This window comes from Tyto alba, unplaced genomic scaffold, assembly GCF_018691265.1.
Source record: "Tyto alba isolate M040663 unplaced genomic scaffold, T.alba_DEE_v4.0 Super-Scaffold_2, whole genome shotgun sequence".
NCBI classification, from domain to species: Eukaryota; Metazoa; Chordata; class Aves; order Strigiformes; family Tytonidae; genus Tyto; species Tyto alba.
The window spans coordinates 4577325-4604720 of NW_024881282.1; the positions used below are offsets into that span (position 1 = coordinate 4577325).

The 27396-nt window shown below is 45.6% G+C and overlaps 2 protein-coding genes and 1 long non-coding RNA gene across 8 annotated transcripts in view; 2 read left to right on the forward strand and 1 right to left on the reverse strand.

The window, feature by feature from the left end:
- The first annotated feature begins 90 nt into the window (after positions 1 to 90).
- Positions 91 to 5298, forward strand: LOC116961113. The gene is made up of 3 exons (XR_004406780.2): positions 91 to 533; positions 1031 to 1120; positions 5202 to 5298. It is a non-coding gene; the product is annotated as an uncharacterized LOC116961113 (long non-coding RNA).
- On the reverse strand, positions 1228 to 14943 carry KCTD21 (potassium channel tetramerization domain containing 21). 4 transcript variants are annotated; one of them, XM_042792783.1, is made up of 3 exons: positions 14853 to 14893; positions 12660 to 12694; positions 1228 to 7293 (listed from the first exon to the last, which is right to left on the reverse strand). In XM_042792783.1, the coding sequence occupies exon 3, from the start codon at positions 7261 to 7263 to the stop codon at positions 6481 to 6483; it is 783 nt and encodes a 260-aa protein (XP_042648717.1). In that variant the 5' UTR covers positions 7264 to 7293; positions 12660 to 12694; positions 14853 to 14893; the 3' UTR covers positions 1228 to 6480. The 4 variants fall into 4 exon arrangements, with proteins under 4 accessions (XP_042648717.1, XP_042648716.1, XP_032846706.1 ...); XM_042792782.1 differs by lacking the exon at positions 12660 to 12694 and having other exon boundaries at positions 14853 to 14943; XM_032990815.2 differs by lacking the exon at positions 14853 to 14893 and having other exon boundaries at positions 12660 to 12748.
- The window catches only part of USP35 (ubiquitin specific peptidase 35), a 30083-nt gene continuing 16768 nt past the window's right edge, over positions 14082 to 27396 (forward strand). The window contains exons 1-2 of one of the 3 annotated variants that reach the window (XM_032990813.2): positions 14082 to 14308; positions 26179 to 26875. In XM_032990813.2, the coding sequence (XP_032846704.2) occupies positions 26194 to 26875 (682 nt within the window). In that variant the 5' untranslated portion in view covers positions 14082 to 14308; positions 26179 to 26193. Of the gene's footprint in view, positions 14309 to 14905; positions 15063 to 26178; positions 26876 to 27396 lie in introns of those variants that run through there. The other 2 variants (XM_032990812.2, XM_032990810.2) reach the window with 2 other exon arrangements.

Sequence of the window (27396 nt, forward strand, 5' to 3'; positions counted from 1 at the left end):
ATTAGTGGGGTTGGGTGGGGTTGGGCCTGGGTGCTGTGGGGTTGGGTGGTTGGTGTGGAGCTGCTGTGGGGATGTAGTTGCAGCAGCCTGGGCTTAGGCTGCTCCTGGTGGTCAGCACGTCAGTGAGGAGGGGACAGGCTGTTGTGCCAGTTCCATCTTCAGCATCACTGGCCTCACACAGGGTTGGCTTCACCTGAGCGCAGCCCCAACTCCATCCCTTCATGCTTCTCTGTACTAGAGTTGAGAAATGCTGTTCCTACAGGGCTCAACATCAGCCACTGCTTCTTCCAGGAGACCACCCTGGAGACATAACCTGGGATATGGTTAAAGAGGTGGAGGGCTCTGGCTCACCCTGGATCTGGGTGATCTTTTAGGATATCTCTCTGGATGCTCCTTCGCATCCCCTCTGTGATGTGGGGCATGGTGCCGAGGAGCCCACCACACTGCTATTGTCATCAGCATGGGCTTAACTGTGGTGATTTGGGACAGAGAAAGAGTGGCCCACCACGTGCCAGAAAAAGGAGTGTTTGTGGGTGAGTTAATGTTGGGTGAAGAGCATGGGGGAATTTATGGTAGCTCTCATGCTGACAGCTGCCCGGCATCGGGCAGAAACCACTTCAAATTACACCAGCTTAGCTCTGCTCCAGGGAGGTGCCATCTCCAACCACTGTCACCAGGGTCTGAGTTGGCTTCCACAAGCTCAATTTTTTAATACCTGGAAGAAATTGCCAGCCTGGAGATTAGGTGGATGCTTGCAAGGCTGATGCCTTTTCACTTCCTTACAGGAAACCTTCATCTATCTAGGAATAGTACCTTGTAGGGGCTGCATGAAATCATACAGATAATATATTAGACTTATTTTTCCATGTACAGCAGCAATGTATTTTGGTTTGTTCAAACTTGGAGTCTAGAGACAAGTTCAACAGCAGTAGAGCATTGGGGTTTAAGAAGGGTTTTCACTGGAGAAATGAATCTTCTGTTTATAAATGTTTGAAACATAAATGAGCTAATGCATTTAAAATGGTTTCAGTTATTTAGGAAGGCTTGTTCATCCAAGTTTTCTACAACTGCAGTAATTTTGTGGAAACATCCTATGATTCTCAGACACAGAGACGTCTAGGTAAGCATTGCAATGGTTCACTGTGTAAAATCCTTAGAGAGAAGAAGAACAGATTCAGCAAGTATCGCTGCATGCTCTTTCCTCAAGAAATGTATGTCAGGCAGAACTTCTGCTTCATTCACATTTTATTTACTGTTTTCTAAAATACATATTAGTAACAGTTCACAAAAGACTTACAGGCAGAGAAATGCAAACAGATTTTTAAATGTGATAACCCTACAGGCTTTATATGAAAGTGATAAGAAATAAACCCCATCTTTTGACACTTTCCAAATAGTTTTCATTCAAAAGCATGGCTTTTAGTGAACTGGGGGCCAAATTCTGATCAATGGGAAAATGCTACTTAGGGGTAGGAACAAGAAAATAAGAGGGACGGGAATGGCCAGAGGAGAAAGAGAAAAGGAATTGTTCCATACAGCCCTCCTCTATAGCTCCTTTTTTTCCGAATTCATAGGGAAACCATCCCTCGTGTTACTCCCAAGTGAATCTGAGAGCATGATCTGCATATTCATGGTTGATCCAGCCCTTCTCACACAGAATATTTGCATGACTGCCTGTACTAATTCACATGCGAGATTTTTACTCAGAGGGCCACATATTGTACTGCTTGTACCCTGCGTGTTTGTGTCCATCAGTGTGGTGGATATGGGAGTCATTACAGAGTGGCAGTTAAATATTTCAGAATATATTGAAGTTCTGAGCAGTGACACCAAATTCAAAGGGGTGGGGTAAAAATTAAACTCCCCAAAGGAGTCTTCTTCATAATTATTGCATTTCTCTGTGAAGTATCAGAAGATCCTAGATTTACTTTCCACAGTCTATGGCTGAAGACAGTATTTATCACTCCCATCAACCTTATATATAGAACCTAACAGCCCTTCCTAGAGTGGGAATAAATCTGATTGACTGCAGGTGTCTGATTCACTGCCAGTGAACTCCAGCAGCAATTTATACTCAGCAACCTAGTTAAAATATGGTAACTACAGCACCGCATATGTTTGATGATTTAAAGCACATGCAAATTGAAGCAAAGCTGTCTGCTCCTGACAAGTTACTAGCATAACTCTTGGCATGACCAATATTTAGGTTGCATAATAGGAGATTAAAACTGGAAAGGACCAGTGAGTCATTCTAATCACGGCCTCCTTCCATAGCAAAATCTTTGACTCCATTGTGATCTCCGTTTTTTTTCCCAACACATCATGATTATTTATTCTCTCCCTTCTAAATCCTGGATTTCTTGTTAATGTGTGAACTCTTTCAGGTCTAACTTTTAACACCTATTTCTTCTATTTCCCTACCATTGCTGGCAGCAACAAACACTCCTCCCGCTAACTCCTACTGACCCTTAACAGCTGCATGAACCAAAGCTGTCTTAATCTTTATGTGTGGTTTCAGTCCTTTCATTATAACTGGACATTGTTCTATATTTAAGAACTATCAAGCCTAAAACACATAGAGAAATCCATGAGTGATTATTTCTGGACTCCACTAAAATGCTTCGTAATAATCTTTTTGTCATATAAGAACTCCCACTGTGCTATGCACATGCCCAAATCTGAAAATGCCATTAGACTACAGCTAATAGCTTCTTTATCATCTGCCATAACTCTCGTATTTTTCTGCTCTAACACTTGATTGTTCTATTCAGTGGCTCTCTCAGCATGTAGTCCTTTTAAAAAAAAGTGCAGGGCTTCGCCTCATTTTGTCCATGAAGGTGTTGAGGGAGACAGGCATATGGCAGAATCAGAACAGAGGTTACACATAAAGATGTGGAAGCACGCACCCTTCAGACTTTAAGGGAAAAAGCCTCACTAGATTGTCTCCTTGTTCTCAGGCCCTTGCAAGAAAAAAATTAGTTTGTTCTGAGACTGAATATTACACTCAACAGTGAAATAATTTTTAGATGTTACTGCTAATAAATGCCAAGTGCTTTTCATGACTAGTGATGGGGTTGCACTGTACTTAATATGACCTTACGCATGTTCCCTTTAATTCAGTAAAACTCTTGAGAATAAAAATATTCAGTGCTGTTGACTGGTAAGCAAAAGCAAGTTACACTTCTAGGGCTCAGAAAAAGAAGGTAAACAAAAGCCAGCTATCTAGATGAAAAGGGAACAAATGTTTTGGAGGGAGAACATTCCTATAAACAGTCATTATAACGTAACTCACAGGCTGCAAAATTAAGGAGCAGCTATAAATTTAGCTTAGTGTGTAGTTTGAATAGCAACTGCCTTTGTATAACATATTTGACTGCAATCACAAGTGATTCACTTACCACTTATTTCACGTACTCTATTAGCATACAGAATGGCTGTGGCATTCTAAATAGTATCTCACACTTAAAGATGTTTATTCTGCTTAGAAATTTAGAGGTATCTCAAGTTTTTCTATTCCTCCCAAAGCCTGTTTTCACGCATGTCTTTATACTTGTTGGAAATATTGCATCTCTGCATATAGAAGAGAGCTATTTTGCATTTCTCTCCGTATTAATAAATTACAGAGCTTTGTGGCCAGCCATACCTTTGCCTGATTTAGTTAGATGAGCACAGGTAAATGTGTTAAAGTCATCCATCTTTTACATAGTAGACTGATGGGTTAAAGCACTCCAGAAGACCTGGGTTCAGTTCTCTCCTTAGTCTGTGGGGACTGAAAACTGTGTTTCCATGTCAGTGGAATTACCCATTACTGTCTAGGCCAGGTTGGGGCACTCTTCATTCCTTGTTCAGACTGTTAAGAAACTGTATAACTGCTTTTTGTGTGGGTGCTGCTACTGTGTGAAGATAAGGGGAGGAGTAAGTGCTCTAGATCACGATCTGTACAGTGCTTTTATGGACTCCTCTTACTTGCCTTTCACCAGAAAATGCAGTAATGATTCAACTCTGCCAGGGAATATTTTTATTTTGCTGAAACAGAATGGAGCAGTACTGATCCAGACCTCTAAAGGATATAGATGAAACGTTTTCCCCCCTTCCAAATGAGATTTAAGCCCACTGGTCTTATCTTTAGAAAAACTCAAACTGACAGGAAATAAATTACTATAGATAAGTATTATTGTAGTTCTGATACACAGGAACTACTGTTACAGATCATTTAAAAATCTCCTTTCAAGGGTGTGGATTAAAAATAAATACTGTCAGCAGTCCCCAAAAACTCTGCTAGCATAAATTCAGCAAAGGCATAGATTTGATGAAAGAGGATTCACGTATGGTATTTTAGAGATCATAATCATATTACCTGCATAGATCATCACTGAGAATGTCCAACTGACTGGCAAACTCATGTCAGAAATAAGATTCACACAGGAGTTGCTTTGCTTTGTCAGTGGCATGCAGCAACCCCTGGAACAGATTACTTCAGCTTCGTAATTCAGGACAGGGATGGGGGAAAAAAAAAAAAAATTTCTTCCTAATACAACTAAAACTAGAAGAATATGGTGACTCAAGCTGGAATTTGGCCACAAAATCCTGTTTACAATCCTCAAAATTCACAAAATTTTCCAGGTTTAATGGTTCTGAGGGCTTCAAGCCCAGTCAGTGCTTCCTAACAACATGGTCCCATATACATCATGCTGGTTTAGCACCAAGTCAGGCAGGGCCAGTGGTTTATAACAGGCTGCCAAAAGCTGCAGAATGTGCGCTTTTGCCGTCAGCATGCAGATTTGTGTGGTTCATGCAGTTACAGTTTAGGACTGTAGAAATATATTTATCTCTCTGGTTTTTACAACAGTAACAAAATGCTTCTTTCAGCTTGTTGACAGGTCAGCTTAATGTAATGACAGACTAGTTACTTTGGGAAACAAGAACATAGGCAATACTGAGCTTTGCCACTCTGTGCTAAGAACTTTTGGAAGCACTAAAATTCTAAATGAAAAACTTGGTTTTTGCATTTTCCCTTCTATCTCATTAGAGATAATGGGAAATGTTCCAGAGGGTCTCTCATGTGCACGTAGCAATCTGGTTAGGGAAAGACAGCTAAGATACTTTTAGACATAATTAGCTGAGAATGAACCACCTTGAATGTGGCACAAATGATGTTTAGAGCTAACGTGCAGCTAAGTGGATTATGATCTTCATTGTAGCACAGACCGGGTGCGTAGGAAAGAGCTTGACCATTGTCATCACCTCTGGTTTCCCACTGCCTTATCTCCGACAACGACACTGAAGCCAAGCAAGCAGGTAAAATGCTAGCTTAGTGACTTGATCATTTCACAGTGATACATATAAAAAAAAAAAAAGGCTCAATGTACCGGGTTAGGAAAAGTGAGCTTCTGTTTCTGTAATGAAAAATACTAGGCGTAACCTGATGGGAATGTTGTTGTTTCACATGGAATCCATCCTACCCAGAGAGCATCCCGGGCACTGCTGAAGGGAGATGCACCCAAAAGAAGGCCATGTCCAGGCAGAAGAGGCTCAAATGTTTAGAAGAGAGCCCCCAAATATGTCTCTACCTCAGAAAGTTTCAGCAGCATCCTTCAGACAAATATTAACATTGTAAGAGAAGGAAAAGGACTAGTTGTCTTGGATGCCTTTGGAATGTAAAAGTAAAGGTTTAAGAGCATCCAAAGCAAAGTTCCCCCACCAGCCACAATTTTCTCAGTTTGTAAGAACACCATTCTCTCTGCTATGGCTTCCTTGGTCGTTCCCCATTCCAGTCACATCACTCAAACATGGCTTCCCCGAAAGCAGAACAGAGCAGGGGCTTCCTCACAGGGTTCAGAAAAAAAACCCCAGCCAGCTTCAGGTGATGACAGAAAACCTTTGCTGAACCCAAGGAGACGGGATCCCTTACTCGTTTGCTGTTTTCACCATCCTTTACAGCTATGTTGAGTGTGTGCATGTGGGGAGGCTGCTTCTCTGCAGATCCAACCAACCAAGCTTCTTCGATGCTCTGCACGGGTGACATGGCAAGACAAGGAAAATGTTCCCCCAGGGCCGTGTGCTGCACTGCAGTGCCATGGCATCCTTCACCACATCTGTTCTCCAGACACCTTCCAAACCTTGATTACTGAACCCTCACATTCCCTTGCAATATAAGTTAAGGATCACTCTGATTTTCCAACTGGAAAATGTAGGAAGGACAGAAGTTAAGTGGTCTTCCCCACAATTGTACAGCAGGTCAGAGGTGGAGGCAGAGACATAACCAGTCCTTAATTCAGGTGCTAGACAATATTCCTTCCATCTAGAATATGGACATATTCTGAAAGGTCATATTGGTAAATATGTTAAAGGAAAATCATCTCCCTGTTAGTGACTCTTAATCCAGATAAGCATGATTCTGAATTAGGCTGTAAGTGTGTTTTAAAGGGAAACACTTAACCTGTGTTATCTCCATGCTGGCACCGTAATAAACAGCCATTCCTACTTGTATCGAATTAGGCGAATAATCTTATTATTCATGAAATCTGAAGTATGTGGATGTGAAGAATCTATGCAGAAACCATCACTCATGGCTATTTTTAGCACTTCTTCCACAAACACCTGGAAACTATTAATTTGCTTATTATCTGGCACCACCCAGAGTCTCTTTAAGTTCTGCCTGGTGTACTCCTCTTCAGGAAGGCCTTCCACACTTGCAACCCAATCTAAGGTCAGATGGTTGGGGTCCTGCAGGTAGCTGGATATTGAAGAGAGGTTTCCGTTGAAGCAATAGTAAAGTTTGGAACCAAGAAGCTTCAAGAACAGACATGATGTGGAGAAGATATGAGCACTGAACACTTCCATGTTGGAGGAAGACAGGCTGTAGATCTGGGGTGCTTCTCGGACTGTGAAGTGAACAGTCTGGGTCTTCTGATCGAGGGTGATGTTGAGCATGGCATTCTTCTCCGCTTTAGAAAGCTCCACCTCCTTCTCCTGCAAGGCTTCAATCAGTGGCTGGATTTGATAAAAGTCTACCTCCCGTCGAAGTAAGCCCATTTCCTGAAAGTCTTCGGGGAGGTCCAAGTGAGAAGTTCGTAAGAAGTTCAGGATATAGCGGAAGATTTTCCCATCTCTGTCAATAAAGCAGTTGCCTTGGCTGTCCTTCTTGGTTGGGATCTTCCCACTAAACATAGCCCCCAGCATAGAGTCGGGAAAGCTAGTCAGGGTGGACAGAGAGGTGGTATAGAGTTTTCCTCCAACATTGAGTGTGATTGGTTCTGACATGATAGAGGAGTCACGATGCTGGGACTAATTCTAAAAAAAAAAAAAAAAAAATCCAAACCCACACATTTAGTTGCATTTACCTGTTTGAAAAGTTAAGATACAGATTCCTAAATATATAAGGGTAACTATGGCACAAATTCATCAGTGAAGTTAGAAGTAAGGAATTACTTTTGGAGGTTGTCTCTTGAGAACAAGAGTAAGGATATTTTTTCTCCCAGCAGACTTGATCAGGACTTTGATTAGTTCAGTTTAGTGCCAGAAATCATGAGTCTTCCAAAACTTTACAATCATTCTAAAAGTGAAATCTCTCCTGAGATTTCATCCAATCATTCATTTGAATGACCGCTGACTTCAGAGCAAGAGTTGTGTCTTGGGCTCACCTGATCCCATCTCCCTTGTGAACACAGAATTTAGAGGGAAAGAAAAGGACAGGACAAGAACTGGACACATCCCAACATTTTCCATGGCATCTGAAGATATAATTAAAGCAACAAAGCTGTTGCAGCAGAATCCCCTGACACACATGTGAGTGCACTCGGCCTAGCAGGGAGCCAGTGAGCTGTACTGCTGTAAGCACGTGATAGTCTGCAGTTCCATTCTGTAAAAAAAAAAAAAAAAACAAACCCCACAAAACAAAACAGCAAGTTTTCTCCTTCCAAAGTGCTTTACGTTAGAAAACATTTGCTAATTAATTGGGGCCATATCCCAGTTGACGTAGTTTCCATGCAGCTCTTCTGCAATCAGCTGAGATGAACAGAGAATGTGACTTTACGGTGCAGTTAAGCATCACTGCCTCTGGAAGGGACATACCTCCCTCCTCCACTGCCAGCTCTGGCACTCATCTGACTCTGCAGTAAGCCAGTTTAGGGAGAAAATCCATCATTTTCTATTTAGGATATGTTTCTGCTATATCTTGGAATGAGACAAATGCCAGAGCTGGTGCAAGGGAAAAAGAAGGAGCTCCACAGCCCTTTCCACTGCAGATCAGCCCACTTGCCTTGAAAAGGCGGGCCCTCATTCCTGCCAGCTGAGGACCTGCAAATCTCATCCTTGTTTGATAAATCCAAATCAATCAACAGTTCATTCCCAGTTTTATTGTTGACTTAAGCAGCAGGGCCATCAGTGTGTGCTTGCAAAGGTGGCTCTTGCTGTAGTAATTATGGTCAGTCAACAGAAAGCTGCCAAACAGCTCCCTTAAAATTAAAGTGCAGGCATTTTCCTAACTAGTCATAGAATAATCATAGACACTATGAACACTATTATCAGCTCTGGAGTCACAGTAAATTACAGATAGGAAGAACATCATCTTGTGTCAATATATCAATTATTTTATGGCTGCTAAAACACAAATAATAGCATTAATGGCACCCCAAAACAAACACGCCTCTAGATAGCAAGCACATTTTGCTATGAAAAACTTGCCTAACCTAGGGAAGCTAATGAACAGGTCAAAGTAGAATCTGTATTTCACTTCTAGTTTAAGGCTAACATTCCACTCTGTTCTTTAGCCCACTTTAGCCCTTAGCACACCCTGTGTATCTCACTGCATGATAATTATTGGAAAGAAGCAGATCTCTAAATGCACCAAGTGCTTTGCCTGTGTATCCCTTAGCCCCACCTATCCCCCAAAATTGGCAAAGACTCATGCATAGACCCACACAACTCCCCATCTACACCTATGACCAAAGTCCATAGTTGTGACTAACTTCAGCCAAATATACCCTAGAAAAAAATCCTTTTTGTTCCAGTACTAAACTCCTCTTAGAGCTGTAGCCTCAGCGTACTTCCCACTCTTGAAGACTTCTACCCAAATTAGAGTCAAGAGCTATTTAAAATTGATTATATAGAGGCTTCAGCTGGTCTAATTCTGGAGTACGAGTGGCTGCCATGTATTTTACCCCTAAGGGCTTGCAGTATGTCTGCAAAACCATTGCTACAAGCATAATCTGACATTCACAAAACAGTCTAAAATGCATTTTACTTTTTTTTTTTTTTTCAAGTTTCATCCAGCAGAAGAGTTCCCTACATCTCCCTGCTAATAACACAGTCTGTGAAAGCAGGACTGGCAGTGACCCTAAAGGCCATGTTCGTTGCTTCTCATCTCTGCTACCCCTCAGGCTGCTTTAGACTAAATAACCAAAATTTTTCTGTTCTTTCCTCATAGGTCATGTTTTCAGAGTTTTGAGCCCAAGCCTGTTTATCTACAGCACAGCAGTTTGCTCATGCTCTCTGCCAGCCTTCACCAGCTGCAGAGAGAAGTTTCCCTCACTGTAGACGTGACAGGATTCACCTGGCAGAGCCCATTGTCAAGAATCACGACCTAAAGACCACCAGAACTCAACATCCACCCAAGGTTTAATCCAATCCAAAGACTCACTGGCTATGTAAGTTGAATGAGAGGCAGATGTCTCAGTCCTATCTGAACAGATAATGTTAAAATATCATAGAATCACAGAATGGTTTGGGTTGGAAGGGACCTTAAAGATCACCCAGTGCCACCCCCTGCCCCGGGCAGGGCCCCCTTCCCCCAGCCCACGGTGCCCCCAGCCCCGTCCAACCTGCCCTTGAACCCTTCCAGGGAGGGGGCACCCACAGCTGCTCTGGGCACCCTGGGCCAGCGCCTCACCCCCCGCACAGGGAACAATTTCTGCCTTAGATCTCACCTAAATCTCCCCTCGGTCAGTTTAAAACCATCACCCCTCGTCCTACCCCCACCCCCTGACCCAGAGTCCCTCCCCACCTTTCCTGTCCCCCCTTTAAGCCCTGGGAGGCCGCTTGAAGGTCTCCCCGGAGCCTTCTCTTCTCCAGGCTGAACCCCCCCAACTCTCTCAGCCCGGCCTCCCAGGGGAGCTGCTCCAGCCCCCCCAGCATCTTTGTGGCCTCCTCTGGCCCCGCTCGAGCAGCTCCGTGTCCTTCTGCTGTTGGGGACCCCCGAGCTGGCCCCAGCACTGCAGGGGGGTCTCCCCAGAGCGGAGCAGAGGGGGAGAATCTTGTAATTGGTTTCATTATCAGCAGTCTCAAAAAGGAGGCTGCCAACAAAATATGGCAGTAGCATGAGCTCTTTGAAGCTGAAGACCACGTCTATGCTGCCAGCATATGGCAAAAGCTACCTGTTTTCACTTACCGATGCCTTCACGTATTTAGAACCATCAGCTCAGTTCCTTCATCATCATAACACTTCCTTTGCTTAATCACTTTGAATGTAGAACAGCTTTGGATAAGCTTATTTCCCCTCTTACATATTCATCACATTTAAGAGCACTTTAATTAGCTAATAAATAAAATTCTGTATACGTAATTTAACTGAGTGCCTGTTTCACCCAACTTGGCAAAATCCCACAAGTGTACGCGTCATCATCTAAAAAAATAAGCATCACTCACCATTTGTCAACATAAATAAAATGTAAAGAAATGGCACAAATATTACTATGTATTTAACCACTATGAAAAATGGGTACAGCTGTAGTATCTCCATTTTAGACTAAAAATGCAGTTTAATGGAAAGTCTAAAGTTATAAATATGTTTATAAGGTTTTCAAAGAGATAGGGATCTTTCCTTAAGACATATACCTAGATATAAAGACAATTTTTATCAGGATTTTTCTGGTTACTTACTCAGATAGAAAATGATACCTTAGATCATTCCAGTTTAAAAATAATCTACCCCAAAAGACCAAGTTTATGAAACACCAAAGAGATATGGTAGGCCTGGTTCTGTTTAAGAGTCTCATTGAAGATCTGAAGAAAATTCTCTCTGAATTAACAAAATAAAGTTAATACTAGTTTAGCTGAAGGTATAAATACCAGCAAGGCAGAGAAAAGGTACTAAACAGATCAGAAAACAAAAAAAGAAGTTTTTATTTGGGAAGATGTGTAGCAATGCTTTGATTTCCCTGACAAGTAAACACTAATACAAGTATTTCTTGGGAAATTATTGCTTGGGAAAGCAGAAGTAATTGACTGCAAACACAGGTTTCACTTTCCAAATGGCAGGGTAGGAAAATGAATCAGTTCTTTGGGATTTCAGAGGCAATGCCCAAGACAGAGTTAACAGGCTGATCCTAGTGTCATTCAGAGGATCTCATTAATGAAATGAATTAAACACAGAGCAGCAAAGCAAGAGCAATCTGTAATTTGGTATGAGGGGCTGACGATGAGTTGTTGGGGTTTCCAGAGTCCATCCCACAGGCTACTTATACCTCTGAAGTCTTTACGCATGGCATTAAAGGCATTAAAAGTCGTAGCATGCCCTGAAATAAGTGTTAATGGATGCTGTGACAGCAACAGGGTCTTTTGCTGCCAGATGCAGTGATACATGGCCATTTACACAGTCATTGCCCCTGGTTTTAATTTTATACATCAGGTATTGCACTGTTGGTTAACTTTATCGTGTAGCTTTCAATAGCTTACCCATAAAACATCCCTCCACGCCCAAAATTTTGAAAACCTGTATCTAAGTGAAATATGTGCAGCTTTGTTAAGAAATAACTGAGAGGTAACAACAAGCTGCAAACTACACACACAGCAAAAAAAAAAAAAAAAATTAATTATTTAGGCTAGCACAATGAAGTATGCCTAAATGGCAATAAAATTAAACCAAGCCAGGGACCATTTCTGCTAAGCATCAGGAAGAGCAGCCAGACTAAAAACCTCTCTGGCTTTTTGAGTATTGCCCAAGAGAGCTGGTGAAAGCAACATCAGCTGGATAAATGTTACTAGAGACAGATCAGGTAATGCATTATAGGAAGCAGTTCTGCATTGGGAGGGGCAGGATTGATTTCAGCTAAAAAGGAGGTAAGAAAAAAGAAATATCTGGGCACCTGTATGGCAGCTGGAGACTTTAAATGGGGTTTGGCAGGATGTAGATGTTTTTTTTTCAGGACAGGGCTCCAGTCTGCTTCATTAGAGTGCATTAATGGCAAACACACACAATCAGGCAAAATCGTTCTGCTTTGGGCTCGGCCCCAGATTCCCCATGGCACGTATCGCCTTGCTCCATCACCTCTTACTGAAACCCCTGTTTCTGTTTGACGTAAAAATTCCAGCTTCCATGAAACACCTGAATCCTGAGAAAAAATCCCTCATGAAATTGTGAGCTCCAGATCTGGGCAAACCCAGCCTCACGGCACTTGCTGTGTCTCTACCTGCAGACCAGTTTCATGGCTTGCCCCTTCTGAAGGGGATGATTTTGCAGAGGAAATTGAGACCCTCAGCTACAAATTTGTGCCCCGCTGTCTTATGGGGGAACTGCAGATGAGGCAGTTTGAAGTCTAGAAATTATCCCATGAAAGACAGGAGAAAAAATAATAACAAAAGAACAAAGGGAGTGCAGAAACAAAATAAACAGTGTTTAGGGTATTAAAAAAAAAAGATTAAAAATTCAGCTGACCACTTACCTAGCCAGGAGCAGCCAGCAGGCATCAAGTGAGAGCTGAATTTAAGGAAGGATTTGGGACAAAATTCATCACAAGGACAGATTCACTCTCCCTTCATGTCTCCCTGATGCACATTTATCTCAGCTCATCCTCAACTACAGAAGGTTAAACATTTACAATATGGTTTCTACACCCTCTATGCTTATCTATAGTAATCTTAGAGATGAAAACTCATGTTTTCCCCTGGCTGCAAGATGGACCCAACTAATTTTGGACACTCTTTTAGTATCAGCCCCTCCAGTAAATATAGTACATCACTTAGAGGCTTAAAATTCAGTTGGTGAAGCAGAGCGTGGCGTGTCTGCCAGGGTCAATATATCCCGAAATGCAGTGCTGGAGGGGGGCCGGCAACTGCTTTTTGTTTCGAGACTGCTGCGAGCCACTGGAAATTTCCAGCCGGTGTTTGGGGAAAGGCTGCTCGCCCCCGAGGCTGGCACGGGGGACACGGGTGACGAGCTCCGGGAGGAAGGGACTCAAATTCCCAGCAGGCGTGTGGCAGGAAACGACGGCTCACCCTTCCCTTCTTGCTGCAAGACAGGGTCAGTACCGATCTGCCAGCGGCTGCGATATCTGCTGACAGACACGCTGACTATCCACCTTCGGGAAGCAGCTGCTTAGCCACCAGCGAGTTATATTTATTTATATTTCATGTTCTAACCGTGCTTTGTTAGACACAGAAATGCTCCTCTGCCAACCAGACGCCTGAATGGGATTTTCACAACATCCCTGGTTTGTTGTGGGTGTGATGCCGTGTGCTCATCCCTTCCCACACCTGCACCTTGATGCCCTTGAGCATCTCCTGGGCTGCTTGCTTAGGGATGCAGGTGAATGAAAAAGGCTGTGCACCCAGCTCTCTGCAGACACTGGATTTAAGCAAAAAAGAAAAGGGGGTAGAGACACAGAGGGTAGGAAAATACTGCTGGTGCCATAAGAGAAAGGAGTGATATAAAACAAAGGTCAGGTTCCTCCTGAGAGCAGAGGAATGAAAGCAGCAGTACATGGGGGGGAGGAGGAGAAAGAAATGAAGGTTATCTGCTACTAAAGGAAAAAGGCAGAAGACAAGATGGAGGGGGAAGAGGGAGTGCAGAGCCAGAGAAAGGTGGCTGCAGTGCGGTTTGGCGAATAAAAGCCAAAGTGCTGCGGTGCTCTCCTGGCGTGACCTCCCGTACCCACGGGCTGCTGTGTGGGCAGTGCAGGCTGCCAGGAGGGAGCCCGTTCAGGGTCTCATGGCAGCGGGAGCATCACTCTTCCTCCCAAGCAGCCAATGCAACCCTTTGTACAATCCACTATACCAATTCAGTGCCAGCCCTGGCAAGGGTTATCACTGATTTCTAATGCCCTGTCCAAGCACCCACATGTCACTTGGCACCCTTGGAGTATCTTCCCAATCCTCTTTATTTCCTTCCTGGACCACTCCATCCACACACGTGGTAGACCACCACCTGCGTATTGCCTGATGCACACCCAAGGGGGTTCAGCAACCCAGCTTCCACCCCATCTCCCACCAACACCGTCACTTCCAGGGCTCTCCTGCAATTACTGGGTGGCTAATTGCCTGCATGGATGCAGCTGCACGCTAGCAAAAAGCTCTCGGCAATAACACAAACAAGGTAGGTGCCATCCAGAATGAGACCCTCCGCAGGGTATGGCTCATGCCCATCACCCAGCCGGGGCTGGCTGCAGCTTGGCTGGACACAGAGCCAGCCCTGAGCGTGGGTTTACAGAGCCTGGATTTACTAATCTGCTGTAAATCCTTTCATTTCGGCGATGGTTCACTGAAAGCAGGTGGTGGTGTGTGGGGGATTGCAAAGTTTGCAGAGCAACGCTGAGCCCTATCCTGTTAAAGGGAACCATAGGCACGGTCCTTCCCTCCAAAGCCAGGCATTCACACGATTAAGTTAGCTTAAAATACGAAAAGAAAAACAAAACAAAGCCAACAAAACAGCAGAATCCCCGCAGAGCGGGGGATCACCCCTACTTCCCGCATCGGTTCCCCCCCCCCCCCCCACCCCCAAGCAGCGCGGCTTCCCACCCACTGATCCTGCCCCCTTCTCCCCATGCCTCAGTTTCCCCACCTCCTCGGGGTGAGGATGGCGTGACCTCCCTAGGCGGGTGGTTCCCCCCCCTCCACCCCATCCCCACGGCGGGACCCACCTGCGCCCCCTCACAGCCGCCGAGCCCCGTCTCGCTTCCCGGGAGGCGGCGGGAGGAGGAAACGGGGGGACGCGGCGCGGCTCGGCCCGGCCCGGCCGCGCTGGGATTTGTAGTTTCACCGCCTCCCTCGGCCTGGCCCCGGAGCTGCCCGCGGGGCTGAGGATCGCAGCCGGCCACGCCGCAGCTTCACGGACACGGACACGGCGGGAGGTAACGTGGGGAGGGGGGGGAGAGGGAAGGGGGGCGTCGGAGGGGGGCGGTCAGGGGTTGGGATGGTTGGGAAGGTGGTTTGGGGTCGGGATGCGGGAGGGATGCTGAAGGGAAGGGGTGCGGGGGGGGGGTGTGCTCAAGGTGAGGGGTGCGGGGGGGGGGGGTAGTCGGGGAAAGGGGTGCAGGGGGGGTGCTCGGGGAAAGGGGTGCAGGAAGGGACCTCAGGGGAAGGGGTGCAGGTGGGGATGCTCAAGGTGAGGGGTGGAGAGGGGGCAGTCGGGGAAAGGGGTGCAGGAGGGATGCTCAGGGGAAGGGCTGCGGGGGGGGGGGTGGTCCCCAGAAGGGGTGAAGGAGGGATGCTCGGGAAAAGGGGTGCAGGGGGGGGTGCTTAAGGTGAGGGATGGAAGAGAGGGTGCTTGGGGGAGGGGGTGCGGAAGGGGTGCTCAAGGTGAGGGATGCTTAGGGGAAGGGGTGCAAGAGGAATGCTCAGTGAAAGGGGTGCAGGGGGGGGACCTCAGGGGAAGGAGTGCAGGTGGGGTGCTCAAGGTGAGGGATAGAGGGGGGGTAGTCGGGGAAAGGGGTGCAGGGGGGGTGCTCAAGGTGAGGGGTTGAGGGGTCCAGGGGGGTAGTCGGGGAAAGGGGTGCAGGAGGGGTGCTCAGGGAAAGAGGTGCTGGGGGGTGCTTTGGGGGAAGGGGTACAGAAGGGGTGCTCAAGGTGAGGGATGCTTAGGGGAAGGGGTGCAAGAGGAATGCTCAGTGAAAGGGGTGCAGGGGGGTTGCTCAGGGGGAAGGGTGCTCAAGGTGAGTGGTGCAGGGGGGGTAGTCGGGGAAAGGGGTGCAAGGGGTGCAGGAGAGATGCTCGGTGGGATGGATGCTAGAGAGGTGCTCCGGGGAAAGGTATGCAGGAGGGGTGCTCCGGGGTCAGGCTGCTCGGACGAAGGGATGCTCAGGGGGAGGGAGGCAGAAGGGATGTCTTGGGGAATGGGGTGCTTGGGGGGAGGGATGCAGGAGGGGTAGTGGGGAAAAGGGTGCAGGAGGAATCCTCGGGGGAAGGGGTGCTGGAGGGGTGCTTCGGGGTTGCGTTGCTCAGAGGAAGGGATGCTCAGGGGTTGGGAGGCAGAATGGAAGTCTCAGGGAATGTGGTGCAGGAGGGGTGCTTGGGGGGGGGATGCTTGGGAGGCAGAAGGGAAATCTTGAGTAATGGGGTGCAGGAGGGGTGCTTGGGGAAAGGGGTGCTGGAGGGGTGCTCTGGGTTGGGTTGCTCAGAGGGAGGGATGCTCGGGGGGAAGGAGGCAGAAAGGAAGTCTCAGGGAAAGGAGTGTTGGAGGGGTGCTCAGGGGTCGGGGTGCTGGGTGGATGCTCAGAGGGAGGAATGCTTGGTGGTTGGGATGCAGGAGGGATCCTTGGGGTTGCAATGCAGGAGGGATGTTCAGGGGTTGGGGTGCAGAAAGGAGCTGGGAGTAAGGGGTGCTTGGGGGTCGGGATGCAGTCAAGGTTCTCAGGAACTGGGATGCTGAGAGGGAGGGGTGCTCAAGGGAGGGGGTGCAGGAAGGATGCTTGGGAAGGATACTCAGAGGGATGCTCAGGTTGGGATGTAGAAGAGAGCTTGGAGGGAGGTATGCAGGAGTAAAGGCTGCACGGAGGATCAGGATGCAGGAAGGATGCTCAAGGGAGGGGTTCAGGAGAGAGGCCCTGGATTCAGGATTCCCAGAGAGATGCTCAGAGAGAGGGATGGTCTGCGGTCAGGATGCAGAAGGGAACCCTGAAGGGGGGATGCTTGAGGATCTGGGTGTTTGGGGTTCAGGCTACAGAGGGATGCTTGGAGGGAGAGATACAGGAGCAACATTGGCAAGTGGGTGTGTGTGCGTTCCGCGGTGCCTGCAGGGCTTTGCAAACCTGTTTACAAAGCAGCATCTTGTTATGGGAAACTGGCCAAGATGGGTGCAGGTTTTCCCCAGGGAAGTTGACCAGGGAAGAGACACCCAGGGATGTTCACATCCCATAGGGAGCCAAAAGACCCTGAAAATGAGGGTCAAATTCAGAGTGGTCCAGATCCAAACCCCTTTCAGGTTCAACCTGCCCCAGCTTGGACTTTGCAGGTGTTACCAAGAGGGATGAAAGTAGACGTTGGAATATTTTCTACTCCTGTGAGGTTTTCAAAACACTTTGGGAACTCAACTATACCCTGCTATATTTGTATCACAGGGCTCAGTGCAGAAAAATTTCGACTGCATGCCCTACCTCAGGCTGAGAGGATGTAGCAAGGGGCTGAGCTTTCACCTAGGGAAGGGGTTCAAAGTGCCTTGGACATCTTTGTGATGGAGTTCGTAAAGTTTGCCATGGTCTCACTTCATCTTCATGGTTTCTGGGTTGGCTGATGCAAAGCCAAATATATTGGGGGCTGGAGGGAAACTGAGGTCTCAGATGAGTCTCTTACCTCATTTCTTCTAAAGGCACCACCAAAAAATTTGAGATCTCTGTATCCACAAGCAGTGAGGCAGTGTCTGATGAATCCCAGTCAGCTTCAGCAGTGTCAGCCCTCGGTCCAGTATGCTTTGGTGAACAGGACGTGGTTTTTCCTTGGATTATATCCAGGGGTTTAATTTTTATACACAGACAAAAGAAGACATAAATCTGAAGGAAGTAGAGTGATGTTAATGCTATAAATACCTTCAAGAAAACAACCAGCTTTCTGGTGTAGATGTATTTATAGTCTTCAGGGATGATGGTAGAAAGACATTGGTCTGAAGGTCAAAGCAGGATTTGGGCACTCTTAGTATAAAGCCCTGTGGAAGTAGGGTAACACAGCCCTGGCTGAGAGCTCTGGCTAAGGAGGAGAGCAGAAGGCTTTTGGGGGATGGAAAGGAAGATATGTTCATCTGGGGGATGTGGAGTGACTGTTCTGGGAAAAATTTACCTAGTGCGGGCAGGACAAAGCTTTTGGGTATCCGATGCCAAATATAGTTAGAAAATTAAAATCAACTGGGATGGGTTATTTTTATCTATGGCTGGTGCTGGGATTAGCTGTAGTGCCAGTGGTTTGTCACTGCTGGTCTAGTGGTTAGAGCAAATCCTGCCTTATGTACGTTTCTCTGCTGCTGGCTTTCAAGGCAATGGAAGAGAGTTTATTTCCTTATGCCTTGCTTTCTGCATCCATACCAGGATGTCTAATAATATGCTAGTGATGGTTTTGAGATGCTTTATTAGAAAAGGATAGCAGTAGGTATTAGCCATGTGTATGTAGCTGTTGACTGGAGGGGAGGAAGGGAGCTGGGAGGGGGAGTCTGGAGAGAGGATGAAATGTTAGGGCCTTGGGCTTTATTTGGTATTATTGTGCTGATTGCTTTGACATCCAGCCAAAGCCTTTTTTTTTTTATTTGATAACTGAATGCCCTCCCAGCAAAAAACACAGAGCAAAAGAGACTGGGGGATCTGTGTGTACCGAAGGGGTCAAAGAAGTAGCGCTGGAGAAATAAGAGAGAAGGGTAGCTAAGATAGATGGGTTCAGATAGGGAAGCCAGCCCAGCCCTGTTTTTGAACTAAGGCCATGGTATATCACTTGGAGATGGCTGGTAGAATTGTGTGATGTGGTCAAACATATTTATAATGTTTTAGAGGAAAGAGGAATGATGGAATACGTGGTACTGCAGAAGAAAGGAAAAGGGACCACAGTAATTTGTGGATCTAAACCATAAACAGATTTTAATCAAGGTATGGACTACTACATGGTAAATTTAGGCTGACTGCAAACAGATGTATTTTGGTTAGTTACTTTTACTTAGAAAAGTGTGTGGCCACAGGAGAGAAACTTGCTATTCCCAAGGTGGAGCTCCCAATGTAGAGCAAAGCCATGCAAGATGCCAACAGTCCAGTTGGATGACGATACTCAAATAAATCTTTACTCTCTGGAGAGGACAGAAAGCTGCTGAGTAGGGTGGAAGGCCCTGCAGAGCCTGGGTTCAACTTCCTGCTCCAAATCTGCTACTGACAGTGGCCGAAGGGGATTCTCCATCAGTGTTGTGCTAGAGTGGTTCTGATTCAGTGCAACAGAGGACAGGAAAGCATGAAAAGCCTTGCCAGCCAAAAGTAATTATCTCTAGTGAGTAGGAGACACATAACACAAGTGCAATCTGTCACTGGAAAGCAGTTTGGGACAGGAAGCAAAGAATACGTGATCTTGTTGAAAAGAGAAGGTGAATTTAGAAAACCAGATTATAATTATGTGAAAAAAATCTGGCCAGGCTTCTGTGCTGGCAATTTTTCCCTATTAAGTCTGCAGATGGGTAGAGTCTCACTTCTGTTTCTAAAGGGAAATTTAACTGGATTTTCTGCAGTTATTAGCTCTGAGTTTCTGTCCAGATCTCATAAAAATGGACCTGATCCTCTGCTCTGCCATGGCACGTTATTGGGTGCAACTCGAATAGCAGCTGAAGCAAGCAAAGTAAGGTGGAACATTGCCATTAATATATTTGCAGGTCTTGAGAGGTTTGGCTGTTGCCTTTTCCACAACCTATTGCATCTCCTTGAGAAAATGGTTTGATCTGAATGTGCCTCAATATTTCATATTGCTACAACAGTGAGAATGACATCTGCCATGCCTCTTAAGTGAGACATATATTCCCTTGCATATATTCCTATAGATATAGTTTGTAGGCCAGTGGGCTCTATTTCAATTGAAGCCTGCAGGCATTATTATGGTGCAGATGATGTAAACGGGAGGACTGAGACTTTAGAAAATAATAAGTAGGTAGATGTGAAATAGTTAAGAAAGAAGTAAAGAGAGAAGCAGTAACTGTGTCATTGGGAGGACTCAAGATAGAAACCACAGCATTAAGTCGCTGTGAGTGCTTGACGTATACACAGAAGATCATTGAACTGGAATCACATCACTTACATTAATTAAGGTTATTTAGTCAGAAAATCTAGATCCTGGCTAAATGAAGAGTATAACCAGTTCTATAAATTATACTAGATCATGGGGAGGCAGAAGTAGGAGGGGCAGTAGCATGGATGAGGGCCCAACAGTGGCCTTTTGATATTTCCAACTCTGTAGGGCAAATGCAATTTCTTCCTAGTTATTCAGAGGGCTGTTTAGCCTTTTAGAAAAATAGTCACATGGCAGTAATAAGAATGACTGTCTGATAGTGCTGGTCAGGCTGTATCTACTGGATGTGGTAATGATGAGTTGCAGGCTGTGGTTTCCCCTCTTTGGCTGGATGAACAGGCAGGTACCTTGGACCAAAAAAAAAAAATCCTCTTTGCCTATGAATTAAGGGGACATTTGTTCCATGAAAAAAAATCATTAGGACACAATTTGATGTTCTGTTCCTGGAAAACAGACCTAGAGAGTTGTGTGAAAACAGGGGCTGGTCCTTTTAAGAAGTTGTATACTAATTCATGGCAAATTTTATACAAATTTTAGAGAACACAGTATTTTTTTGTGCAGTATTTTGTGCTCTAGCAAGGACTGTGTGCACTGCCTTCCATCCTGCATCATGCTGAGCTCCTGCAGGATTGAGCCCTAATTGCTTAGCTGCCTGGAGGATGCAGCAAGAATAACAGTAATGTCTTGGCTGACATAAAAGAAACCATTTCAGCAGGAGTTAAGGACAATAAAAGGTGAGTCTTGTTTCTGTACTTCCAGAGCTCCAGAGAATTCAGGGAAGTAGATCAAGATTTCTCCTCCTTCTTTGAAAGGTAGAAGCAAACCACTTTATTTATCAGTCTTTGTTTGGATGGCGGGATTTTTTTCCTCTAGTGTTGTATCAACTATACATCAAACTATATATGATGCCATTGTCAGGAAATCTGCTGAATTTAATACCAGGATTTCCTAAAGGTAAGGTACATCTCAGATCTATGTTTTCAGAGCCTTGTAAGATCTGGGGTGTGGGAACTGCTACTGCATTCTGCAAAACAATATTGAGGAGTCTCTACTGTAAATCTGCTGCTGGCAGGGATGGGGGAATTAATTGATTTAGAAGTAATTGGATAGAATTTAATTGAAATGGATCATAATTAAAGAAAAAACACAGGCAGGAGAGAAATATAAGGACACCTCTGAACAGTACAGATTATGAAGATTAGACCCAATCAAAGCCCAAAGTGATTTTTTCATCCTGAGGCTGGCTTTTAGGGATTTTTTTTGCAGTTTACTCAGTTTGGAGAGTAACACTCATCTGGTCAATACCGTTCTTTGCTTAAATTTCTTTTCCCTCTCTAGTTTTTAGGGCATGGTTGGGTATCTGTCCTTGCAGGGACACATCTCATGGTCAGCAACACCTGTTGCAAATGTTGATGAAATACTTCATTTCATTTGTGGCTTTAGATGGAATTTAAGTCTGGAGCCAGGGCTGCTCTCTTTTACAGTGCCCTTTTTATTTTGAGGGGGACATGGGAAGAAGCACTGTGGACTCTGGTGTGTATCTGTGAATGCAGTGTGTGGTACCTAATGCCATCAACACTCATTGATCTGCCAGGTGGAATGGAGAGTGTCTTCAGGACAGTTTTGTAGGTCTGAGCATCTGCATGACAATGGTGAGATAAGGAGACATCCCTTCCTCTTCCAAAACACACCTTAATTTCTAGCACATCTTCAGAAAATCAGGAAGGATTATCTGAGAACCTAGTTTTGTCAGCCTTCCCTTCAGTTCTTGGGATGATCATAGAGCAGATCCTCTTGGAAGCTGTGTCCTGGGCACATGAAGGAGGAGGTGGCTGGGAAATGACCAGCGCTCACTTACCAAGGGTAAATCATGCTTGACCTACAGTTATGGCCTTTAAGGATGGACTGGTAGATCTGTGAATGGGGGGAGAGTAGTGGATGCTGTCTTCTTTGACTTCAGTAAGGCTTTTGAGATGATGTCCTGCAGCATCCTTGTATCAAAGATATGAGAGAAGCTGCAGTCTAGGTGAGTGGACTGCTAATTGGGTAGGAAACTGGCTGGAATCATCCTGGGACCTTTCATTTTTTAATATTTTTATCAAAAACCTTGAGGAGGAGATGAAATTTGCCTCATCAAATGAGTGACACCAAACTCGGGGAAACAGTCAATACACTTGAGGACAGGGCTGCCGTACAGGAGGGCCAGGACAGGCTGGGGCTGACAAGAACCTCATGGAATTCAGCAAGGAACAAATGCAAAGTCACGCACTTGGGTTGGACTCACCCAGCATGGACTAAGCCCTGGTGAAGGCTGGGGACTGACTGAAAGCAACCTTCCAGTGCCTCTGAGGAGGTTATTCAGGAGATGGATCTAGGCTTTTCCCAGCAGTGCACGGCAGGAGAAAAAAAAAAAAAAAAAAAAAGACATAAATTGAAACAAGAGTTTCCAACTGGAAAAAAGGAAAAACTTCCCACTATGAGCTAATTAGGCACTGAGGCATGTTGCCCAGGATGGTTGCACGATGTCCATCCTGGGATTTTTTCAAGACCTAAATGGACAAAACCATGAGCAGCTTGGTTTGATTTCAGCTTTGTGCATGGGTTGGACTAGAGACCCCCCACTGGTCCCTTCCCTCCTGATTCTGTGATTTTTATCCATCTTGCTCCTGCCAGTCGTTCACTGGGGGGGCAGATTGGTTTTGCCATTTCATGGGATTTTTTCTTTTTCACTGCAAAGCTCATATTGTGTACTTTCTGTTTCATTGTGAGCTACATAACAGATAGGAATCTCAAAGCGGCTCTTCAGGTTAATAATTAACACTGTGACCTTCTATAGCATCTTTGTGTGCTCCAGGAACTTGGTTCTCTTTACAATCAGGAATGAGCTGATCCTCCCAACTTTTTCCATGAGTTGTTATTGCCAGTGAGGAAGATGAAGTACAGAAGGGTTGTTCCACTTCAGGATTGCATTACAGAAACCTGATTATATGACTATTCAGTCTCTTTATTTCAGTATTAAACAGTGGAGAGCCAGGGACCAGATCTCCAAGGCAGCATTCAGCTGCCCAGCAATGAAACTGTCCTTCCCCCTCTTGCAGTTCCCTGGGTTATTTATGACACACTTCCAATTTCTACCACAAACGAGACAGTGATCTTGCAGACAACAGTCTCCTTCACTGCAAACCCTGATTCATTCTCCAGTCAGGTCCTGGGGAAAAAAAAAAAAAATAATATGAGATCCCTTAAATAGTATCTCTCTGAAAGCATCTTGAGTTGTGCTGGGGTTGAATTAGCCATCTTAATTCCTAACCTTTGACATGTGAATGATCTTTTAGTGTAGAATGATCTTTTAGTGTAGTTTTAAGGCTTTAATATTTATTATTACATATTACAAAGCAACTTGAATATTGTTTTTAATATTTTTCTAAGATTGTAAGATATATTATAAATGTCTCCTTCTTAGGGTCTTGCTGGTTAGCATCCTCCATCCTGGCTTTGTCTGGCCCACACCGAAGGAGCAGCTTGATGTACCCTGATACACAACAGAAACATGAGCTTGTTTGTCCTCTCCTGTTGACACCAGGGTAGTTAGAGAGGTGTAGGTGGGACTGTTGCCTAAAGCCCAACCTTGTACTGTACAGTCCTTTGTTGGTGAGGAGAGCATGGACCCTCTGCCACAAGGTCAACTGGTTCTCCCTGTGTGTCTTCGAGGTCCTAATGTCAATATGAGACATCATGACATTTCCTGATGAGGAAGATGATTTGCCTTTACAGTCCTTAGATACGTTCCATTGAGACTTGTTTGTCTATTGAATATGGAGCTTTACAGTGCTAAAGTAGCTAAAAGCCCAGTCACAGAGGGGACAGCAGTGGGCAACCATCACCCTCAAGAGGGGCAGCAAGGCCAACCAACACCACGTACACCAGTGGGCTGTGGACTGTGGTGATTTATGGGGTTAGGTCTAAAAGGTCTGTAGCCATTTTTTGACCATGCTGCTTGTGTGGTGCTTCCACACCACTGTGCCAGGCTCGGTATGGATTGCTCCAGGGAATTAACCATGTAACAGTGAGACACAACTAGTGAGCACCGTAGATCCTTCTGTCTCCTCCTGATCTCTTATCTGTCTGCCAGATGTCCGGCGTGTCGGGGATAAGGCTGTGAAGCTGCAGAGAGGAGATGAAGGGGGTACTGGATTGACCTGCAGGTCTGTGCCAGTCTCTCTATGGGCAGGGTGACCACTGAGCTACAACTAGGACAACTGCTCCTCCTGATTTCTAGTCTGTCTGCAAGTCCAATCTGCTCTCCAGGTTGGCTTTTAGCCTTTGCTGTCACTGTGGAACTTTGTTTGAGGTGAAAAGACATTACCTGTGGGTTTTTATTCTCTCCTCTTACCTCACCCTCATTTGTTACTGGTTTAATGCAGGCTGGTCCCTCAAGAGTCCTGCGTATGTCTTCTATCCTGTGAAAACAATGCGATGAGGAGCATTAGCTCTGTCATAGCTTGTTGCAGGGAAGGCAGCAGTGGTGCTTGATGGGGAAAAATAAATCCAGCATGTGAGCAGAGGACTGTATGAGTCAACAGGCAGGGGACAGAAAGGCCAACGTGGTGCTTGGAGAGCCATTGCAGCGTAGGCTGCTGTCATCGCTGGATGGGGAGTTGGCCATGCATATGTCATGTTTTTTTTTTTCATCCTGTGAGATTGTGGGGGAAGCAATGATGGGAAGAGGTGATTTTTGGTTGAGTGGGAAAGCTTCCCAGCCAAGCAGCTTTGAGCCAGAGCTTGAGGTTTGTATCTAGCATGAGTTTTCCTTCTCCACCAGCAATCAGCTATCTACCAGGAGAAAATATACTCTCTGGCTCAGATACAGGCTTACTCCAGGGACAGGATGGTCTTTGTGTGGCATCTTTGGAGGTCCCTTCTGGATATCATCTGTGAAAACCATGCTTGGGGTACATGCCACCTGCGCACATATTTTTAATTAATATAACACTACCCACTTGAAAAGCTTCAAATGCTTTCCAAGTGCTAATGAAGGAAGTTTTAACCAACCCCACCAGGAATTGTTGTGTGTTGGCCTCATTTTGCAGATTAGGAAACTGAGGAACAGAAAGGTGGTGATTATTCTTCTGGTCAGACACACATGGGCGTGAATGAATCTGTCCTACCTTGGTCCCTCATTTAGGTAACGAAGGTGATACATGCCTTCCTTCTCCCTCCCCCATGGATTGTTTCAGGCTATAGGCAGGGAGGGATGTTCTCCAAATGTGTATTTGTGCAGTTCATGGCACCGGGAGGGCCTGACATGGGTGAGCCTTTATATAGTCCCTGTAATATCTTTTAAGAAATCCTGACTGTCTAATTGTATCGCTCTGTAATGGGGTTTCTTGTGCAGTAGTGCATCCAACACCTGGTTATAAAAGTTGTTCTGAGCTCTTCCAGGGAAATCCTTAGGGGTTTTTTTAAGCACTCTCTCCTCTAACACTTTTTTGCTGGTGAAGTCGGGCTGTGACGAATGGGAAATTTTTCCTGACTCTGCAGTTTCTCTCCCCTCTCGCTTTGGTCCCGCATACAAATGCGGCAGGTCCTTGGGGAGCAGCCAAGACTGCACCACTCAGCCGGAGTGGCTGGCGGCATGGCGTAAATATCAAACATATGCCCCTGCTATTGCACAGAGAGGCTGCAATCCTATCTTTGCTTCCCAGGGCTTTTCTCTCCTTCCCTGAATGTGAAGACAGTCATCGGGAGCATCTTTGCCCCTTGAGGACAGCTGAGCCAGCAGACGGCAGTGGAAGACCTTGGCTCCTCTAATTGCCCACTCAGCCCCTCCGTGGGTCTGTGGCAGGCAGTCTCCAGTGGGGATTGGGTTTTGTAAAACATGGGACAATGTCTTGAGTTGCTGAACCCATCAAGGAGAGGGAGTTCATCCATCATTGGGATCAAGTGTAAGACTGTAGTTAGCTGTTTACCAGACAAAAATGCTCAAATGTATGATTAGTCTGAAGAAGTTCTGTATTTTTGTATATTCATTCAGTTTGGGGGCTTTAGTCTCAGTTAAATATCACCAGAGCGGAAACTTTTCTGAATGCCACCATGAAAAGAGCATAAGAATTATCATCTTCATAGCAGTCAGACAGTTCTCAAGCTCTGATTCTTTGATGTCCCTTGCCAACCTGGGTTTGAAAGCTCAGCAGACCCTGCTTGAACTGCTGCTCTGTTCCTCTCTTTCAGCAGCTGGGAGCAGAGATGGATAAGATACTGGAAGCCGTGGTGATGTCCTCATACCCCAACAACGTGAAGCAAGGGCTTGTGAGGCGCGTCATTGAGGCAGCGAAGCAGCCCATGGACAGCGAGCAATGCTGGTCCATGCTGGAGCTGTCTACCAAGCTCTATCTCACGGGGGATACCATGTATAAAAGAGAGATCGGGAAAGAGGTTTTGGAGGTCTACGGCCACTACCACCCGGAGGAATTTGAGGAGTTCTTCAATGTCCGCTTCCTGCTGAGTCTCCTCCAGGAAGGCTATGGACCTCTGGGGAAGAGAAGCCATTATGTACTCGATTATATCCAGTTAGGACTGCAGTTCATCTTGGAAAGCCCATCAGCAAACAGCATCTTCAGTTTATTGAGGATTGAAGTGCTCCGGAAAGTCTGCGAGAGGCCCAGCCCCAAGCAGTGTGCCAAGATCAGCAAACTCTTAACCCAGCATCCTCAGTGCATTCCCACAGGCAAACACCAAGTCTTGTTTTGTCAGCAGCTGATCCGGTGCATTGGGCAGTTCCAGTGTGTCTCCGAGGGGGAAGAGGACATCATGGAGTTTTTGGAGCAGGTGAACAAAGTGAGCGGTCTTCTGCAGAGGATCTGGAGGACTCAGACCTCAGCCATCCTGCCCTCTTTGAAGGAGCTGTTCACTATTATTTCTTCAACAGGTAATTTAAAAAAAAAAAAAAAAAAAAAAAAAAAGGCTGGGAATGAATGTAAATGTTAGCTCAGATGAAGTAAAATTTGATTAGTTTGACATCTTGCGTGGTTCTCATCCACTCCAAAAATGCAGCCACAGCTGAAATATAATAAGCAAGCATCCCTAAAAGTTACCCAGGACTTTAAGCTTGAAAAACAATATCCCCTGAAACCACACAGAGTCTGTACACAGGAGCTGTTAACTGGGTTGAAATATTTGCAGCACAAGTTTGTGTATTCAGTACTTTTCAGCGTCAGATGATCTTATTGGAAAGCACCTTATCTGCAGCTGGTTAGAGTGGGACTTGAAAGCTTTTAGAAATGTCACTCTCCTATGGCTGACTTGATGGGACCCCACAGGCTACTCCTTACCAGAAACTAGGGAAAAGCTAAGGAGTTATTTCTCACAGATCTAGAGGTAGGAAGCCCTATTACCTCTCTGGAGGGTGGTCATATCTTAAGATGGGACAGAACTTCTGGGGCCTTTAGG

Excerpts from the sequence above, each read along its gene's own strand:
- KCTD21 (XM_042792782.1), bottom strand. The coding sequence starts at position 7,263 with ATGTCAGAACCAATCACACTCAATGTTGGAGGAAAACTCTATACCACC.